Genomic DNA, 19643 nt, shown 5'->3' on the forward strand with positions numbered 1-19643 from the left:
ACTGGTTATTGTTTAGCTCTGGGTGCGGGCTAAACGGAGACACTAACAAAACCCAAGGAATTCAGTAGAGGTCCCGTTGAGATAGATAGGGAGTCACTGACCTCAGTAGAACGAGCTGAAGGTTCTGGTGCTTAGAAATGAATTCCTTTCCTAGTTATGCTGCTGAAGTGCTCATTTTTTTGGCTTTTCTGAATTTAATTTTCCTTTGTTTAAAGTTGTACTAAATTATTTTCTGCTATTAATGGTTGTAAATTGCTGTGCAAGGCTCTGATGTGTAACAGCTGGGAATTCCTGTTGTGACAGTGTGTATTCCTATTGTCTCGTGTATGTTAAACTGTAGCATGGTCTCAGTCTTTCCTTCCATCTGTTCTTAGAGCTTACATGGCAGATGCAGCGCTGCTGAGAGGAGCTGTGTTCTTTGTTGGGATGGCTCTGTGGGGTGCTCATCGCCTCAATTCACTCAAGAATTCCCCAACTTCAGTGCTGCCTTCGTTCCTCAAGGTAGGATGGGATGCTGGAGGAGCTTTTTAATCAGGTATACATCTGGACCTGTACAAATTTAGAACAAAAATGTGCTCCCCTACACCAACGGGGTCTTTGTATGCCCAAAAGACGAGAGACAACAATTGGGTATGGGGTGAAGCATGGGGAAACTGTAAAACAACAGAGGATTTATGTTTGAAACTGAGGCCTTCTGGAATATCTTTGTTGGCCAATAAAGCAAAGTCTGAATTCTTTTTATCAAATATCTACGTTGTGGGTATTTTAGCTTAAAAAATAAAACCAAAGCAAAAACTTGCATTCTTTCCCATGTGTGGTACAAAAAGCAAGGGATGGTGTCTTGAGGGATAGCCTCAGAGCTCTCTTAAAATTTGCTCATCCAAGTGCATCAAGCAGGAATTACTAGCTTAACCTCCTGTGTCTGTTCTGTAAGATGGGACTGTATTTGACATCTGATCTACAGCTGTTTGCAAGGGTGCATAACTGCACTGCAGAAAATGGTTCTTTGCTTTGCCCTTTGTGTGTATAGACTTGAATATATTTATCTCAGACCTTCAGGCTACATTCCTAATTAGTAAGGCGTGTTTCATTTGCATTTAAGAGGGTTTTTGATCACTGTTAACTGACTGAAATGCTTTGTATTCCAGGCCATGACATGTCCCAATGCAGTTGTGTCTTATGAGATAGTTCTGTCCATAACACGTCTAATAAAGAAGTATGGGAAGGAGCTGCAAGCTGTGACCTGGGATATCCTTTTGGACATCATGGAGCGATTACTGCAGCAGCTGCAGGTAAGGGTGGAGCCTGTCTTGATGTGCTTTCAATCAAAAGTCCTTGCCATAAGTATTTTCACAAATGGATCTCCTATTTGTACACTCTAGTGAACTTTGAAGCTGAATGAAGGTTTAGCCCAATGCTCAATACTGTGCTTCTCAACCAAGTTTTCTGTTTGCATTTAAAAGTTAGGAGTTTCTGGTAAGGTAGAAGTCTCTTAGGAATGTTTTTGTCTTTGTTTCAGAGTCTGGAGAGCCAAGAACTGAAGTCCATTGTACATGATCTTTTGACTACAGTAGAAGAACTCTGTGACCAGAATGAATTCCATGGCTCTGAAGAGAGATTTTTTGAGCTGGTGGAAAGATGTGCTGATCAGAGACCAGTAAGACTTTACTTATTGTTTTTCTTTGTTGCCAGTTGAATCTATTTTGTTACTCAGTACACTTCGAAGTTGGGAGTCCTAAAGTGGTCAGAAAATCACAGCAAGGACTTACATGAGCTGTATTCTCAGGGTGGGGGTTGGGGGAATGGATATACTGTATTTGCTTATACACTAAAAAAGAAATTATTGATCTTTCCATGAAAGGAATCGTCTGTATTAAACTTGATAACGTACAGAGCTCAGTCCATTCATCCTGCCAAAGATGGCTGGATTCACAACCTGCAGATGTTGATGGAGAGATTCTTCAGGTATGAAATCCTAACTTTGTGAATACACTTTCAAATGTTTCTTGCCACCTTTTCATGTTGGATAATTTTGTTTTGTGAAGTTCTAATGTTAGTTAATGACTGCTAAGAAGTATGGTAGTTCCAGGGCACAGTTTGTGAAAGGATTTTGTTTAACAGAAGAAAATCTTTCCACTGAGTTATTTATACTGCTTTTTTTTTCTCTATATTTCAGTTGGATGGTGCTATTCCAATTAGCTTAGGCAGTTATGCGTTCCACTCCGTAGCACTTTGTAGTTCTGACACCAAACGAGATTTTCCTGTTAAGCATCAGGGTTGCATATGGTTATCCAGTATTAAAGTTATCTGGTTTTGAATTGGTACTCCTAAAAGTATTCTCGTGCTCTGAACTACCAACATAGGGCAATAACAAACTTCTGTCTCATCTGTGAAATGCTGCCAAAGAGCAACTCTTCCTTGGTGCCATATGTTTGGTTTTGAATTTGCTCACCAGAGCACTTGTTCTTCTGACACGTGCTTCCTAGTTTGGATTGGAAATGGGAAAACTGCAGTTACAGATCTCCAGAGTAGTAAAAGCTGAACTGAGATTCCAGTTTCCAGTTGTTCTTGAATCTGTTTTTGTATGTGCAGACATTAACTGAAGGCTCAGCTGATCAATAACAGTTATTGTTCTAACTCTTAAGATGTTTCCTAGTTTAGTTTTACTTTCCTATTCTCACCCACTTTCCTAAATATCAGCAACTTTATTCATCTTGAATTTGCTTTTCCCATTTTAGGAACGAAAGCCGTAGCGCTGTTCGTATTAAAGTTCTGGATGTCTTGTCCTTTGTCCTGAGTATTAACAGACAGTTCTATGAGGTGTGTGTTTATCTGCTTCTGATGATCACATGTGAGATCTTAAGGGGGTGGGAAGGGCTTTGGTGAGGCATGTTTTATGGTGTGCTTTAAATGTTGCACACAATAGACGTGTTTCTTTAGGATGGTTGTAGGAGGACTTGCCTTTTAATTGTCCTTAGTTGGACACAGGTATGTGCAGCTTGCAGTGGGAGCTGCTGCCTTGTGGGGACATACCTGGTTGTGTGTTTGCTTCCCAGTTTTAAGGTCATTAATTCCATATACGTTTTCTTTTGGAAGAAAGGAAAGTCAATGTGAGAGATGCAGAGTTTATTTAAAAGCTTTGTAGAAAGTTGAGGTCTGAACATAATCTGACGTGGGCAGATTGACGGGTCCGGGCGCTTGCAGTTTAATTGCAATCCAGGATGGGAGCTGTCTGAGAGGAGTTATGGAAGAGCTCTGGGGATTTCTTCAGCTCCTTAGAATGTACCCAGAGTGTCAGAGGACAGGAAGGGCCAGAGGTGCTTCTCGGATTCCTTCAAGATTTGTGAAAGCATGTTGGTGTTGCATGTTTCCTCTCTCTCAAAAAACCAAGCCCTAGAAATCCCTTGTCAACAGGCTCTGTTTGAGCCTGGGCTATCAAGTCTGTAGCATAGATGAAAACTAAAACACCGAATCCAAGTTCAACAAAAGTCATAAATATGCAGAGAGATAGCATACAGAAATACTTAATTGGATGGAAGAAGAAAGATGGAGGAACCAAGCAGTTAGTTGAGGAACAAGCCTGATACCAGAATATCAGTGTTCTTTTGTTTGTAATTATTTGTCTCTTTAACATGCTGATTGAACAACTGACAGCAAAATGTCAAGGCTTAGTAAGGTCTGTCCTCTTGCAGGAAGAGCTGATAAACTTGGTTGTGATCTCTCAGCTGGCTCACATTCCAGAGGATAAAGACCATCAAGTCCGAAAACTGGCCACTCAGCTACTCGTAGACCTGGCTGAAGGCTGCAACACACATCACTTCAACAGCTTGCTTGATATTATAGAAAAGGTGAGGCAGATCCTGGTCAATTGTCAGTAGCATCACCACATCTCTTGCCAGATGCTCATACTGTGTCTGAGGAGACTAACCTGGGGCTGTAACCAGTTGCATGGCTCAGGGGATGTTGTAAAACTGCTGGATTTTGGAGGATACAAGTCAAAGCGTGGAGTGGAAGGGAATTTAGAAACCCTATCAATGCACATCCCAGCTACCTGACAGGGCTTGCAGAATTTCCAGCAAGGATGACTTCTTGTAGCCTTTCCTGACCTTCCAGGATGGAAATAAAGAAAAGGTGTGTTGCAGATTTAAACCATGTATTGCTTTTCTTTTTAAAAGGTGGCTGCACATTCTCTCTCGTCTCCTTCTGACCTGGAAGAGAGGGACTTGCTGTCGTATTCAGCTTCCTTGGAGGATGTCAAGACAGCAGTTCTTGGACTCCTGATAATTCTTCAGGTGAATGCTGCAAAGCATTAAACACGTCTTCTTCGGAATAGTCTTCTGCTGGACTTGGCTTTTTAGATAACCGTTCTCCCATTATTAAATATTCTGACTTTTGTTTTACCCACTTAATATTTTAGCTCTTGTTTTGGTAATTCCTTTTGCTTTTGGGTACTGTATGACTGTTTGCTAAATGTTTTATTTTCTTAATTTCCATTATACGATGAGTACGAGCACATTTTCATGTGCGGAGGGCAGATGCGTTCATAACCTAGCGGAAAGGGAGTGGTTCCTAACCTTGAATAGATCCATTATGTTTGGGTAGCGTGTCCTGAGATATGGTTAAGCAGTTGTGAAGAGCTGGCTGTTGCAGCCAGTGCCCTTCTGGAGTCGGGCAGAGTTGCTGTGGAGTCTCTGCAGAGGTTCTGTCCAGAGCCGTCTGTTCATCTTGCTTTCAGGAGCAAGTTTGTGCTGTGTTTTTCTTGAATTCTCAGTGCAGATACACATTTCTGAATAACAAGTGTCAGTCTGCCTTTTGATTTGTGTTTCTGTCCTCTGTAGACAAAACTCTACAGCTTGCCCTCCAGCCACGCCACGCGGGTGTACGAGATGCTGGTTCACCACGTCCAACGCCATTACATCTATGCCTACAGCCTTGCTGTTGCCAGCAGCATCAGACTGCAGGTGTGAGCAGTAACCTCCGCTTTCAGGTTGAGAACTGCGTGCTGTCTGTGGAATTCTTGGTGGCAGGTGGGGAATGTGTGCTCTAGAGCTTGTCAGAAGTAGAATTAAATGTTTCTTGGCTAACAGGAGTATGTATATGTACTGTAACACCAGAAGTGATGCCTCCCACAGAACTAGCCACAGCATCTATTAAAAATCCCTTTGTCCTTTCAGAAGTATCACATGGGGAGGTGGGAGAGTATCCCACTGGCTTGGGTTCTCAGTGATTCCAGTGTCTTCTCTGTTACAGGTATTTGATTTCCTGCTGATGCTTCGAGCTGACTCCCTCCACCGTCTCGGCCTTTCCAACAAGGATGGAGCAGTGAGGTTCAGCCCTTACTGTCTGTGCGATTTTGTGTAGGTTTCTCATTGCATTAAGCAAAAGCTGTTTTCCAAACTGTTTGGTACTTTTGCACGAGCTCAATGGTCCATCAGTAGCAATCTGCAGTTTTTCTAAATCTTGCAAGTCCTGATGAATCAGCTGCTAGACGAGTCTACAGTTACAGCATAGGATTGTCTCAACTAGTAACTCAGTGGTGAATTGTTCTTACAGATCACTTCCCTACAGAGCTCAATCTTGGACATGAAACTTCTGTTCCTGCTCACAAAATTTCACAAAAATATTTGAAATTTCCTGCCTGAAACCAGTTTTCACATTGAGACTTGATTCAAAGCTTTGTACAAATCAGACTATTTTTAATTTTATAGCTTGATCTAAAGTTCTGTGTGTAACACGCCCCAAAAGATATCTTTCTAAATTTGCTAGTGGCCTGGATAGAAAAATCCTTAACCTGACCAAACTGACTCGTTACTGTCTGTCTACTGGGCAGTCCTGTGTTTTTTAATTGTAAATGCAATTTATATTATTGTTTGGTCATTAAACTGGCTACCAAATAGGGTAGCACTGTAGGTCACGGGAATAGGCTGTTCTGATCTTGATTTTACATGTGTTATTTTGCCTTTCCATGTTGTAGAGAAGCAGAGAAGAGGGCTTCTGAGAAAAAGCCTACTGGTACGCTCTCTCCACCTTCAGGAAGCCCCAGCGTGCCCTCCCAGAACGCCACCATTCGTGTAGGGCATCTGCCATACTCGATGGTCTTCAACGTCCTTCTGCAGTGCTTGAAGCAAGTACGTCCACTCTTAATGAGAGGTGTCATCTTCATGTGAAATATGGCAACTTAAACCAGCTGACTGGGGAATTCTATCCCTGATCATCTAAATAACTTCTGGAAAGCAATACGTAAATCCTCCTTCTTGAGCAGAATCTGTGTGTAATTGGGCAGCTTTACAACCACCAGTGGGAGCACCAGTTCAGCTCTTGAGAAACGAAGCAGGGCTTTAATTTCACTCTGCCTCAGAGCAGACAAGGGTAAAAAATACATTTGTGAAGATCAGATAAGTCATCCTGTTTCTGAAAGGGCATTTGAAGCTAAAAGAAACCCTCCTACTGCAAGATTTTGAAGGATTTGGAGAATTGATAAATGTTTCAGTTGCTAATAAATATAAATTAGTGTTATATTGGACATAGTTATGTGCTGAGGGGTTGTCTTGCTCTGGAAGTTAATTTGTGCTAGTGGTTAGGAGAAGTGAATTCTGGCTCTGTCTTTTTGAGCTCAGGTGGATCTGGATACAAGTTGTCTTCCAGTTTGTGGTGCCAGTAATGCACCTAGAGCTGAACGACAGGCAGGAAGTAACTTGTGACAGCTAAATGCCACTTCTTTTTATGTAGCTACCATGGCAAGCCATACATCTGCCTAGGAAGTGGCATGTTGTCTGAAACTCGAGTGGTCTTACTTTTGAACTGAACTGAAATAGTACAAAAATTTTCCACCTTTTTCTTTCTTTGCAGGAGACAGACTGGAAGGTGTTGAAGTTGGTCCTCAACAAATTACCTGAATCCCTCCGCTATAAAGTGCTGTTTTTAACCTCTCCTTGTAACATAGACCTCCTGGCCTCTGCACTGAGCTACATGGTAATGCCACGCACCCTACTGATGTGTAGTCACCAGATCCTTAATTTGCTTGAGAGTTGGTTGGGGTTTTGGGTTTTTTTTGAGTTTTTCTTTTTATTCAGTCTAATATTTTGAACATTAGCGTGCTGCTTGTCAAGCCTCACTCACCTTCCCTTTTTGTGAGGGTTGTTTTAGGTACAGAAGTAGGTAATAATGAGTGGTCTTTATGTGTGTGTACATGTGAGAAGGGAGCTATGGGCAGTGTGTGTCCATAGTGCAAAGGTGTTCTAACTTACTGTGTGATGTATCAGCTCACAGACAAAAAGACTACCGACAGGCTCCATGGTACCCCAGAAGGCTTTTCTCGCACTGACCTGCATCTGGCTGTGGTCCCAGTACTGACGGCGTTAATATCTTATCATAATTATCTGGACAAAGCTAAACAGGTATGGGGGGAGTACGAGAGTGCAGGGGGGATGGGGCCTGAGCCTGGAGAGTAGAGCATTTTCTCATACTAGCTGATGAGGAGACTTTAGTGCAAGGTAACACTGCCCTTTTCTGTTACAAAAAGCTGTATTTGGGGTGGGGTCAGGGGTGAAAAAATACTTTTCTCACTTTGTGCAGCAGTAACTGTCCAGTCAGCTGCATTCACTGTTCTCCATCCATACCTTTCCCCCCTTGAGGGTCGCTCAGTGACTTTACCCTCTGCTGGAAGACCCTGATAAGCATAACAATTCTGTTTAATTGGAAACTTCAATATTAATTTCTAAAATGTCTACTTGATTAAAGTCCCATCTTAAGATTTTGGCCTAGAATACACGCAATACTAATTAGAGTTTTGTGTTAGTGCATTTTGGATAAGAATTCATTGCATCATACAGGCATTGTACTAGTGGTACCTTGCAAGCTGTTCTGAAATGCTAGCTGAAGGCAGGAGATGGTACCTCAGAGCTTTTCTTTTCCCTGTGTTATGACTTTTTTTCCTTTTTTACTCTTCCAGCGTGAGATAGTGTATTGCCTGGAACATGGTCTCATCTATCGCTGTGCAAACCAGTGCGTGGTGGCACTCTCTGTCTGTAGCGTCGAGATGCCCGACATCATCATAAAGGCTCTTCCTGTCTTAATAGTCAAATTAACCCACATTTCTGCTACGGCCAACATGGCAATCCCTCTCTTAGAATTTCTTTCAAGTAAGTTGTAATGTTCTACTTCTGATCTTCCATAGTTGTCAGTGCATATGGGTGTTTGGGTTGTGTTAGTCACATGGAATGCGTTCGAAGGGTTTCTTGGGTTTTGGTGATGCCCTTGAACCATCCTCAAGCTATAAATGTTTGATCATCCCTTGTTTGTTGCTGGTTTTCTATTTAAACCACTCACACACACTGAAGAAAGAGACATGCTTTGTGTAGTGCAGCCACACAGTGATGGGAAACAGGAGGCTGCGTTCCCCACCTTGCTGCTTAGAATTAAATAGCGTGAAATTACACCACGACGTTAACTTCCATGTCAACTGATGACTTAGAAGAAACAAAGGAATTCAAGTTAAACTGAATTGTGATATTGAATAGTTTGTGTTCAGACCTCACCTGTGCTGGTTTTCTTGAACTGTTCTAGCTCTAGCAAGGCTGCCTCACCTCTACAGGAACTTCGCAGCAGAGCAGTACGCCAGTGTGTTCGCCATCTCCCTACCGTACACAAACCCTTCCAAGTAAGTTCATAGCAAACGTGCTTCTCCCTCATCTGTAAAATTAAGAGAATGAGGTGCTTTTTTTGTAGTACTTGGGTCAAGGTTATTCATAGGATATTGCTCATTCTGGTATCTCCAGGCTTTTTCTGAAGGAGGGACCATGTTTTGAGGTATTTTTCTTTATACTTAGAGTAGGTAAAGCAACAGTTCTGTTTCTCAGATTGAAAAGTCCTCTTCAGTTCTGGATTAGCATCGTAATGCAACGTTAAAGCCCATGGAGATCTTTCTGCTGTTTTAGGTTTAACCAGTACATCGTTTGCCTGGCCCATCACGTGATAGCTATGTGGTTCATTCGGTGTCGCCTTCCCTTCCGAAAGGACTTTGTCCCCTTTATCACAAAGGTAATGGACACTACTGAATCAAACAGTACGGAATAAAAGTGATGACTTAAAAGCTGGTTTGAGAAGCTGCACGTCCTGGCCACTCAAACTGCTCTCTGCTTGTCTCAATCGGCAGGGTTTGCGCTCCAATGTCCTCCTTTCCTTCGATGACACGCCAGAGAAGGACAGTTTCAGGGCTCGCAGTACAAGCCTGAATGAGAGGCCAAAAAGGTAAATTATATTTGACTCCAGCAGGGCTTGTGTTCCCTGTCCTAGTGCTCACACCCTTCCCTGTGTTTTTCTGAAGGAGGCTGGGTCTGGTTATCCCAAATCTGACAGTGCATTTAAGCAAGCAAAGTAAACCTCTTTAGGTCAGGGGACTGGTAAAAGACAAACTTAGGTTGGTGAGAAGCTGGAATCAAACCAAACTGACAGTCTGATAGTGGATATAAGGGCATCACCGGGCTTTTTGTTGTTAGTTTTTGAAAACCAACAGTTCTTTCAGGTTGATGTGTGTCAGTACAGTGCTACCAGAAGTAAAAGGGTAATACCAGAAGTGATAGAATGCCATGTTCATATTAATAGTGTTAACTCCTTTTGATGATTGATCTGTAATGACTATTTAAATGATTGCTAGAGGAATTGTTCTCATTAGCAGCCTGTATAAATTGAGAGAGCCAATGCTGTGTTTTAGCATAGTGTTATCTGTCAAGTCAGTGTGCTGGGTGGCAGACAGCTGCCTTCTGTCTATCTGCATGTCCTGATGCTTTTTTTTGAATCCTGAAGCCATTATGTCAGTTTTAAGCAAAGCCTAATGTCTTTAGAAGACAGAATGTATCTTGCCAGCTGTCTTTCAAGGATAGGAAAATATTCCTTGGAAGGCATTCAGGGTTTCTCTAACGTCCTTTTACCTAAATTGGTTCACTTCACTTGCTTCAGTGTTAACGTGCAGTAAGCATACAGTGGCATTTGAACCCTGGGGAAAGTGCCTCTACTTTAACTGCAAGGCTCAGTGAGTATCTTGCAATGAAGAAACACCATCCCTGCCCTAATGCTACAGCTGTAAACCCTGTTTTGTGTTTCATCTCTCCCATCTCCTCCTCTTTCATTCAGAAACTTGGAAGAGAAGCCTTTTGACACTCGTCTCTCAAATTAGAATTTCAACTAATCTTTTTTTCCAAAAAACCTGTTAAATTCTACCAGGTTGGAATACTACTGTATCTAAAGGCTTTTGCTAACACTGATGGATCACTTTCCACAGAAATCTCTGCTAAGGAGTGTGGGCAGCAACCTGAAACACCAGAAGGGCAGGATGCCACTTAGTCTGAGCTTGGATTCTGACCAAGTGAGAGAGGCAATAGCTTCGAGCAGATATCTGTTTCCTCGCTTGAGAAGCTCGTGTGCTTGGTTTTCACTCCTTAAGCCCAAAGAATAAGCATTTCTGTGCCCTAGGTGAGGTGCTGGGTGTTCCAAGAGATCACGATCCCAACGATTCCCAAGGTTGCTGGATGGATGATGTTGGTGTAGGTGATTATCTCTCTGCTCTCTGCAGTCACATCTCTAGTTGTGGCCAAAAGTGATCTGTCAGAGGTTGTTGGGAGAAGGAGGACAAATAAATTCCAATCCCTCCAGGTGGCTGGCTGAAATGTAATAATTCTCTGAAAGGAGGAGAGCAAATAAATCATGTTTAGAAAGAGCCAGAAGGGTTAAATTAGTATCTGCATTTTATATATGGGGATGTGAACTGCTGGACTAACTGTTATGTCCAAATTAGTACTGAGCCAGGCATGCATCTCAGCTGTGACTAATTGAAGTGCCTCTTAGATGTTAATTGCTGTCATCTCCCACATGTGGTTGGCACCTGACAGTGTAAAGGCTTATCTTCCTTTCTGCTCCAGTTGAAAGTCAAGGTTACCTTGTGCCACCTGAAATAAGATGGCTTGTTTGACAGACAAGCATCACGCAGTCAGCAACAGCCAAGAGGATGTTTGTCTTCTTGCCCTTCTGTCCATACAGTGTGAGAAGGATCAGTCTGGTACAGATGGGCTGAGTGTCCCCCCGTGTCCCAAGAGCTGAGCTAAGGGGCCCCTGTGCCTGGCCCTGGGTGTGTTTGTGATTCAGGGTGAAGCTCCGACTTGGGCCAGGCCTAACAGAGGTAGAGATGGCCGAGATGTTCCTGTGGCTCCTAGAAAAATGTGCTGCTACCTGGTATTGGTAAAGCATTTGAGGATCTGGTCTCTGTGGAAGGAGTCAGGTCTTTAGCTGTGCTGAAGTGGTGAGTTGGGATGACACAGGAGGTGGTTGAACTGCACAAAACTTCTCAGCCGTGAGCAGTTTGTGCCAAATCAGCATTCAGGAGCTCTCGCCTTTGTTTAACAGCGCAGTATTCCAACTGTCATCTCAATCAGTTTTTTGTTTTAACTTGTACTAATTTCATTTGTTTTGTAGCACGTTTAAAATCTTGTTTTCAAAATGTGGTTTGTCTTTTTAATGCTTTCAGCTCTGCTTGTGTTGTACGTTTTAATTTTTGTTTTCCTTTTTTGGCATTTGTTTTATTTTACATCACCCTCCGGGATCCCCCAATATTGACCCTGTGACCTGTGATCTTTCAACCTACATCCCTACAATGATTTCCTCCCCTCCTGTGACCTCTTTTGGGGCTTGGTGCTTCTCCACCTAATAGTTTAAGACTAGCCAAAAATGCAAAGCAAGGCTTGAATAACTCTCCTCCAGTGAAAGAGCTGAAAGAATCCTCTGCAGTTGATGCCTTCCGATCCCGCAGCATCAGTGTGTCTGAACATGTGGTCCGCAGGTAGAGGCACTTTAAATGGGGAGAATCCAAGAGCGACTCAGCACTTGGGAATTTTACTGCACGGGTGGGTGGAAGCAGGGTGGATTTGCATGTGGGATGCTTGCATGCCTTTCTTACGCAATGAAAAACCAGCCTTCGCCACAGTCACAGGTTTGGGGAAGGTATCAGGATGTCCCATGGCTTCCCAACGTTGTTGGGTTGTCACATCACACCCTGTCTTGTGTGTGGTTACTTTGCCCTATTCTCTGATGCTTTAGCAACAAAAAATTTCTGTTCTCAAAGAAAAGATGGTTAAGGGGCGAAAAAACCAACCAAAACACACCCAACAAATAAAAAAAAGGAAAAAGGTTGCATTCTGTGCGAGTGAGTCCTGGTTAAAGCTTACTGACTTCAGCCTTGAAGCAGGGACTTGCCCCAGGAGAGGCTTTTGATGCTCTGCAAACTTATGTCCAGGCCCTCCTCCCAAATAGTTCTGGCCTCAGTTTGGGGTTTGTTCTTTGAGGTAGAGGGAGCTGATGGAAGTATTCTGGGCTAAAGTAGGATGCCATGAAAACCTGAATTGGTCTTTCCGTAGAGCAGTGAAATGTACGCTCAGCCCATGTGAAACTATTGCTTTCATGACGAAAGAAAACAAGCTTTGATCACAGACATTGATTTGCTCCCATGAAAGATGAAACAATTTATGCTAGTTTTTCTGGATCACTTCCCTCGAGTGTTAAACTGATGTCTGTAACGTGCTGGTTTAAAATCTGAACCTGAAGATTTGTTCCTTAATCTGTAAGGGTTGCTGTCAGTGGAACTTTATTTTCTGTGGTTTTATTTTTGACTGTAACTATGTGGTATTTGGGGGAAAGACACTGAAGTGACTGAATTGTGAATGCAATTCTGGCACTTCATTCTCTGATATCCCCATTAATCTTTCAGGTGATTTTCTTCTCTTGTATTTATATATATAATAGCAAATAAAAGTTCAGATCATGACCCTTAATGATGCCAAAGAAGTTGCCACGTGATAGAAAATTTGGCTGTACCTCAGCTTAGTTTGTATTACGATGGCATAAGGAGTCGTCTTTATAAAATATTGTTGTCTTGCCTGTTACTGCAATTGTTTTAAATTGCATTGCTAACTTGGGTGATTTGAAGGCAGAGTTGCTCTCTATTCTTGTGCCAGTTCCTGTTCAGAGTGCAATTTTTTTCTATTTCGAGTTAAATTAAGTTTTATGTAGCTATTGAATTTGGAGGAAAAAAATTAATGTATGAAAGGGATGCAACAGAGAAGAAAGCAAACCACAGGATTATAAAGCTCAGTCTAGAGTGCCCTGATTTATGGCTCATGGGCAACATGTTGCCTGGGAAGCTGTGTGGGTCACGGGACGCTTGCCCTCACTATAGATAAGCGAACTCAAAGCATGGTGCTGCCACTCAGGATTTGCTTGGTGCACTTGCCCGTGGGCCACCAACATCAGAGAGCACTAGCCTGGCCTAGTCAGCTGACAGATATTTAAATGTTTCTCAGTCTCTCAAGATGAAATACACTTTCTGCAATCACACTCTACAAAGCACAACATGAGGCTGATCCAAAACTACGTTGATTATGTCCTGGGTTTAATGTGTGGCCACCTCTCTGATCTGGCACGTGCATGTATCGCTGGTTCTGCATCACGCCGTCTTTTGGGTGTCAGGGACAAGCATTTTGCAATGTGATCTGTCAGTTGGAAACGTTCTCTTCTAGTCGGATACAAACATCCATCACTAGTTCCAGCCTGGGCTCTGCAGATGAAAATTCAATGGCTCAGGCTGATGACAACTTAAAAAATCTCCACCTGGAGCTCACTGAGACCTGTCTGGATATGATGGCTCGATACGTCTTTTCGAACTTCACTGCGGTGCCGAAGAGGTAGGGGTCAGTCGGTGACCGTGGGAGAGATGTTTTTGTTTGAGGTTCATCTTTCACTTTATTAGTGGAAAATTACCATGACAATTTGAGATTCTGGCAGGCCCAGACTCCGAAGCCATTCCTCACAGATAAAATCTGGCTTGGCTAAATATGAAGTTAGATGAGAGAAATCCATTGGAGCCAACCAGCCTTTGCCTCAGCCTTGAGCTGTCCAGGAGATGTCTTGAAGGCATGCTCTCTGTGAGCAGCACTTTGCTCCGTGTCCTTGCTGGATAGTCACAGTCTTCACAGAATCACAGAATCAATCAGGTTGGAAGAGCCCTCTGGGATCATCGAGTCCAACCATTGCCCTGACACCACCGTGGCAACTAGACCATGGCACTAAGTGCCATGTCCAGTCTTTTCTTAAACCCCTCCAGAGATGGTGACTCCACCACCTCCCTGGGCAGCCCCTTCCAATGGCTAATGACCCTTGCTGAGGAGAAATGCTTCCTAATGTCCAACCTGACCCTCCCCTGGCGATGCTTGAGGAGGCTGTGTCCTCTTGTCCTATTGCTAGTTGCCTGGGAGAAGAGGCCGACTCCCACTGTAGACTGCAGAACCGAGTGGCATGCCAGCTGGCTTCACAGGGAGGGCATTTACTTTTCTTGTAGCCCTCCCCAGGAGGAGACACATAGCTTGGATAAAGCTCGTTTCCTTCTGCTCTGTGATATGTGTCCAGTAGTACTGCTGTCAGTTGATAATAAATTCAGCTCATCCCTTATCCTGACGGGTAATGTGTATGTTGATGAGCAGGGGGTACGTTAGAAATGCTGTATAAAGAAGGAACGCAGACAGTAGCTCCTGTGTAGTTGCATGAAATAAACCACGTGTGTAGGCCCGAGAGCTGCCTTTATCACAGATGTGTTTCTAGGTCTCCTGTGGGTGAGTTTCTGTTGGCTGGAGGAAGGACAAAGACGTGGCTGGTTGGTAACAAGCTGGTGACCATCACTACAAGCGTTGGAACAGGGACAAGGTCCCTGCTTGGCCTAGACTTTGGAGAGCTCCAAAGCAGCACAGAATCAAGGTAAATTTTGCTCTCATTTCTAGGAATTTCCACCTAACAAAGTCACTCAAACCACTGTTACAGTGGATCTTTTTAGGTTTTCCACTTACCAGAAGAGGAATGTCTTATTTGTCCAGCGTGACTGATTTCCTCTCTCAATGTCATCAATATCTTTTTTTTTTTTTCCTCCACAGCTCAGACCCTATTTTGCAAGTGAGACAAACTAAAGAAGCTCCAGCAAAACTGGAATCTCAAGCTGGGCAGCAGGTTTGCAGAAGCTCTCGCAACAGAGTCCGATCCATGTCTGGTAAATTCCTGTTCTGGAGTCTTACTGCCCTTTCTGGGTCCGTGTCACAGGCTTAAGTGTCCAAGTGACCTGTGTCTAAACTAATTTGAGAATCTGGAGCTGTCTGGTATTCAATAGCGAGCAGGTGACAGCAGCTGTTGGCCTCAGGAGTGGTGGTGCCTCTCCTTGCAGGAAAGCTTTGGTGATGGGTGAAGTGGTGAGCACTTGCGGTGAGAATCACCCATGTTTCTCTAACTTCACTGTTTATAAGAAACACACTCAAGGTAAAGTTCTCTCAGGTTCCCAATATTGTGAGCCCAGCTGCTAGAGGAGCTTAAAAGACTTATTACTTCTGAGATATTTTTAGTGCTAACTAAGCATGGCTCTCCCTTGTTTTGTGTCTGTGGTGCTAGGTGGTCACGCCTTACGTGTTGGTGCCTTAGACAGCTCGGCTTCCCAAGGGACACAGAGTCCTCCTGCTCCTGCGTCTCGATCAGAGAAGACTAATCCTGCTCCACAGACACCTCTGCAGAAAGAAAAAGCAAACTTAGCTGCCTACGTCCCGCTGCTGACGCAGGGATGGGCAGAAATCCTAGTGCGCAGACCCACAGGTATCTTTACCCGAGGGTGGAGGGAGCTCTTTTGACTTGCTGAGAAACCAGAGCCTCGATGAAGAAGAAAAATCCATATTTAGTTGCAAATGGATCTCTTTATTGCTTGCTGCCTCCTGAAACTAATACATCTGATATTTGATTCTTTGAAATCACTCTTTAGTGTTATAAATCTACAAAAGACCTGTGAAAAGGTTGAAGCAAGGATTTAAATTTGTATATTAAGTTCTGTTACAGAAAAAAAGCCAGACAATATCAACCCTGCTTTGCATTTCCCATTTTTACACTGCTCTGTGGTAGTTCTTGAACATCTGTGCTGTGTTTTAGCTTCCCGTGATAGATTTGAGATGAATGAGGCTCATGGCTAGAGCAGCTCCATAGTTGTGTCTGCTGTTAGGGAAGGAGTAGTGACACGTTCAAGGTCAAAACTCTTGAATGCTGGTACGTTACACAGCATTGACAGGGAATTGTCTATTTCAGCTGAAAGTTGCTTCATGAGAAACTAACTGACCTGGTATCATTAATTAAAGCACCCGAGTGTTTTGGATGCCCTTTGGGAATCTGCTGTAGTGATGAGTTACCAGGGATGGTTTTTGAAGAGCTTGGGGTGAAGTACAGAGGACTGGGAGCTACTTATTGAAAACAGGAAATTAATCAAATGATTCTGCCAGATGTCAGGAGAACTGAGCACTTGGTCTGGTTTGATTTTTACTTGCAAAATCCAAAACAATTTGTGCTTTTTTTGATGTGAGCTGTAAACTTTCTGGAGTTGGGTGTACTTAATACTCTTCCCTAATTTTCTCTTACCAGGTAACACAAGCTGGCTAATGAGTCTGGAGAACCCGCTCAGTCCCTTTTCTTCAGATATTAACAATATGCCCCTGCAGGAGCTCTCTAACGCACTCATGGCTGCAGAGCGTTTTAAAGAACACCGAGAAACGGCTCTGTATAAATCCCTCTCTGTCCCCTCCTCCAGCCTGGCCACTGGGACAGCCAAACCATCGCTTCTCCAGCGTTCCAACACAGGTGAGAGATGTCGAGCCAGCACTGTGTCCCAAAGAGCTGTCACCAGCCTGTTTGAAGTCTGTTGAAGTTACTGCAGGTCTTCTAGAACAGTAAAGTCAGTAGCATGAGGAATAACATAGCAATGAGAAGGGGAATCGGTGCTTGTCAGAGAAATTCAGTGAAAAATTCCCTTCCTCTTTGCTTCTAATGTTCCATAAGGAAAGTACTTCTCTTTCTTAAAAAGAAGAAAGAGAGGAGTAACGTGTTTCATGCTGTTTCCCAAATGAAAATGAACAAAGTCGTGGATCTTTTCGCTCTTCCACTTGTTTGGGGCTGATCTGGGCATCCCGCATGGGGATGGATCTTCCCATGCAGCGTTTCCATTTCCATTTGTCCTCAGTGTGGGAGTTTGTGTTGGGCACTAAGAGCGCCAGGTTCCTGGGAGAGTGGCCTGTTGTGAACCCTGCCAGCCAGATCAGTTAGTCTTTTACAGCATGAGACAGCAGAATGCAAATCCTATTGGGTGTGGATTTATTCACCTCTTAAAAAGACTCTTTAGTCTTCAGACTGGTGTGGTTGAATCACTTGAGTTTCTTCTGATGGCTGTATTTTAACCTAGTGGCCAGGGCTTTTCCCTCTTTACTTTGGTGCTAGTTCACTTCCAAGAGAGCTGTTAACGTTGGGAGGTTAGTGTTGACCAATAGCAGAAATTTTTAAAGCTTTATATAATTTATAAAATTTATATAATTTAAATTAAATTAAATTAAATTAAAATTTATATAATTTTAAGCTCAGTGATCTTAACAACAACGTCTAACACCGGGGCTCTCGGCACTGCTGGCGCTATCAAAACTGAGCAGTGGCAACAGCAGACGAGGCTTTTCTGGGGAGGTGGCATCAATGGGATGGATTGTTTGGAAATCTGGTAAAAAAAAAAAAGTGTGTAGCTGAGGACGAGCTCAGGCTGGTTTCCTGCGTGTGCTAAGATACCACTCAGGAATTCTCTTTCTAAAACTCACAAAGATGCATCCTTCAGAGAGAGCACTTCGAGTCTGCGTTGTTTGGATGTGTTTATGCCTCCTGATCCATGTTGAGACCTTGTACCCTTAAAGTATCCCTTTGGCTTCTAGTGAGCTTATCCCAGCTTGTTCTTTCCTTTGGTTTGTTTGTTTATTTATTTATTTATTTTCAACTAGGCTCTTGGTTACATTTTAAACTCTGTGCTTTTTAATTTTTTTTTTTTTCATATAGTCTCTCCTTCCTTTTGATGTAGCTGCTCACTTGATTTCCCTTTGCAGTGGCCTCTTTCTCTTCCATGTACCAGTCCAGTTGTCAAGGGAAGTTGCACAGGAGCATATCCTGGGCAGGTATATTTATATATCTTTAAGGAAAAAAAAAAACAAAAACAGTATTGCCATAGAAGAACACCTCTGATTCATAGAAAATGTATCCCTCATACTTCATTTACCCCTTCCATGTCTCCTGTCTGTACCCAGTCTCATTACTCTCAACAAATGGGATCTTGACTAGCATGAAGAAGTCCAAGCCAGATCCAACATTTGCACATGCAGACAATTTCTTAAAGCAACTTTTGGTTTAGCTGGGGTGGACTGTGAGTCGTGAGGCACGGTGTTAAATGACCTGTCCAAACGTCTGAGTGCCTTGATTAATTGAATTCTTGATTTTCAGCTTCATTTTACAATTGGCTTTGTGTTCTGCTGAATGTAAAAGCTCCCACTTCTGAGAATAACATAGTGCCGCAGGACAACTACCCTGAAATGAAGTCCTGTGCTGCTCAGCCCCCAGGAACCTGAATTGGACACAGAAAAGATAAAAGGAGCTGATATGTATATATGATACATATACAGAGTTTGATGTTACAATGGATGCTGGTTAAAAGCTTTTTAAATTAAAAAAAGAAATGTATTTCAGGGGAAAACCTGCTAAATTCCAGCAGTTTGGAGGCTCTGTAGTAGTATAAAATCTTTCTCCACTTCAGTAAAGTTGATAATTAAACGAAGTGGTGATCAAACTGCGTGCCTTATGAGCACACCACCTGCACTGCTTTGATAATCTGCAGTGCTTTGTGATCTTAATGAGAGGGTTGAAATGTCTTTCTGCCTTCTTTCCTTCACTGGAAAATTCTCTGTAGAGCAGCGGGGTGTTCTTAACTGCTGGTTGTTGTTGACATAGGCCTCGTGCAGCAACACAAAGATGCTGCAGTACAACATTTTTCTGTACTTCTCCTCTCTGCTTATATTATTCTGTTCCCACCTAAAGCATAATTAGCGAGTTCTCACATTATTTAAAACCACCAGCAATCTTGGCAGTAGTGTAAGGGCTAGGGAGCCTTGGAAACTCTGGATATATGCAGGTGTGTTCTGGCTTGGACAGCTAACCAGATCAGCACGTTGTTTTGGGTTCTTTTTGTTTTATTTTTGTGTTTTTTTAGAAGGTATGTGTGTGCAATGCTAACTCTTAATTGCTTCTTTGAAATAACTTTGATCCTGCGAGCTGAAATCAATCCAGGAAAAGCTGCTTTAGTGATTTTTTTTTTTAAATTTTATTTTATTTTTAATTTTGCTGATTTTCTTTCTTTTTGTGTGTGTGCTAATTTTTTTTTTTTTAATTTTACTTTGGAAAACAAATCTTGGCCTTTCAGATTGGTCTTCCAGTCCCTTGTGTGCATAATGGGAAGCCTCCTGTTCTCCAGCCTTTTCCTCAGGACACAAAAGCAAGGCCAAGAGGAGCCTGTGGTCAGACTCATCCCTGTGGGCAGGGTCACTGCCTGGAGCAGAGACGAGGTTAAACGCTGCGATAACCTCCCCCACTGTAGGCAGGAGGAGCTTTCTTGTCAGCGTGGTTTCATTAACCACTTGTCTGATGGGATGCCACACGCAGGTTTCCCAGTATTGCTGCAGTGCTGTGTTACTCTTGCTCTCTTGTCCTTTCACATGTCTAGGGATGAA

General features: G+C 43.0%; 1 protein-coding gene across 7 annotated transcripts in view; it reads left to right on the forward strand.

The window, feature by feature from the left end:
- Nucleotides 1-19643, forward strand: part of TSC2 (TSC complex subunit 2) — a 32128-nt gene that overhangs the window by 5394 nt on the left and 7091 nt on the right. For 2 of the 7 annotated variants that reach the window (XM_068423293.1, XM_068423294.1), the window contains exons 10-32: nucleotides 375-501; nucleotides 1149-1292; nucleotides 1520-1657; nucleotides 1862-1965; nucleotides 2739-2820; nucleotides 3693-3848; nucleotides 4176-4292; nucleotides 4839-4961; nucleotides 5251-5357; nucleotides 5975-6128; nucleotides 6850-6972; nucleotides 7263-7397; nucleotides 7952-8141; nucleotides 8566-8659; nucleotides 8937-9039; nucleotides 9155-9249; nucleotides 11702-11830; nucleotides 13563-13727; nucleotides 14641-14793; nucleotides 14967-15079; nucleotides 15472-15669; nucleotides 16480-16695; nucleotides 17973-18041. In XM_068423293.1, coding sequence (XP_068279394.1) covers nucleotides 375-501; nucleotides 1149-1292; nucleotides 1520-1657; nucleotides 1862-1965; nucleotides 2739-2820; nucleotides 3693-3848; nucleotides 4176-4292; nucleotides 4839-4961; nucleotides 5251-5357; nucleotides 5975-6128; nucleotides 6850-6972; nucleotides 7263-7397; nucleotides 7952-8141; nucleotides 8566-8659; nucleotides 8937-9039; nucleotides 9155-9249; nucleotides 11702-11830; nucleotides 13563-13727; nucleotides 14641-14793; nucleotides 14967-15079; nucleotides 15472-15669; nucleotides 16480-16695; nucleotides 17973-18041 — 3035 coding nt within the window. The remainder of the gene's footprint in view (nucleotides 1-374; nucleotides 502-1148; nucleotides 1293-1519; nucleotides 1658-1861; nucleotides 1966-2738; nucleotides 2821-3692; nucleotides 3849-4175; nucleotides 4293-4838; nucleotides 4962-5250; nucleotides 5358-5974; nucleotides 6129-6849; nucleotides 6973-7262; nucleotides 7398-7951; nucleotides 8142-8565; nucleotides 8660-8936; nucleotides 9040-9154; nucleotides 9250-11701; nucleotides 11831-13562; nucleotides 13728-14640; nucleotides 14794-14966; nucleotides 15080-15471; nucleotides 15670-16479; nucleotides 16696-17972; nucleotides 18042-19643) is intronic. The other 5 variants (XM_068423295.1, XM_068423296.1, XM_068423298.1 and 2 more) reach the window with 3 other exon arrangements.

This window comes from Nyctibius grandis, chromosome Z, assembly GCF_013368605.1.
Source record: "Nyctibius grandis isolate bNycGra1 chromosome Z, bNycGra1.pri, whole genome shotgun sequence".
Taxonomy (NCBI): domain Eukaryota; kingdom Metazoa; phylum Chordata; class Aves; order Nyctibiiformes; family Nyctibiidae; genus Nyctibius; species Nyctibius grandis.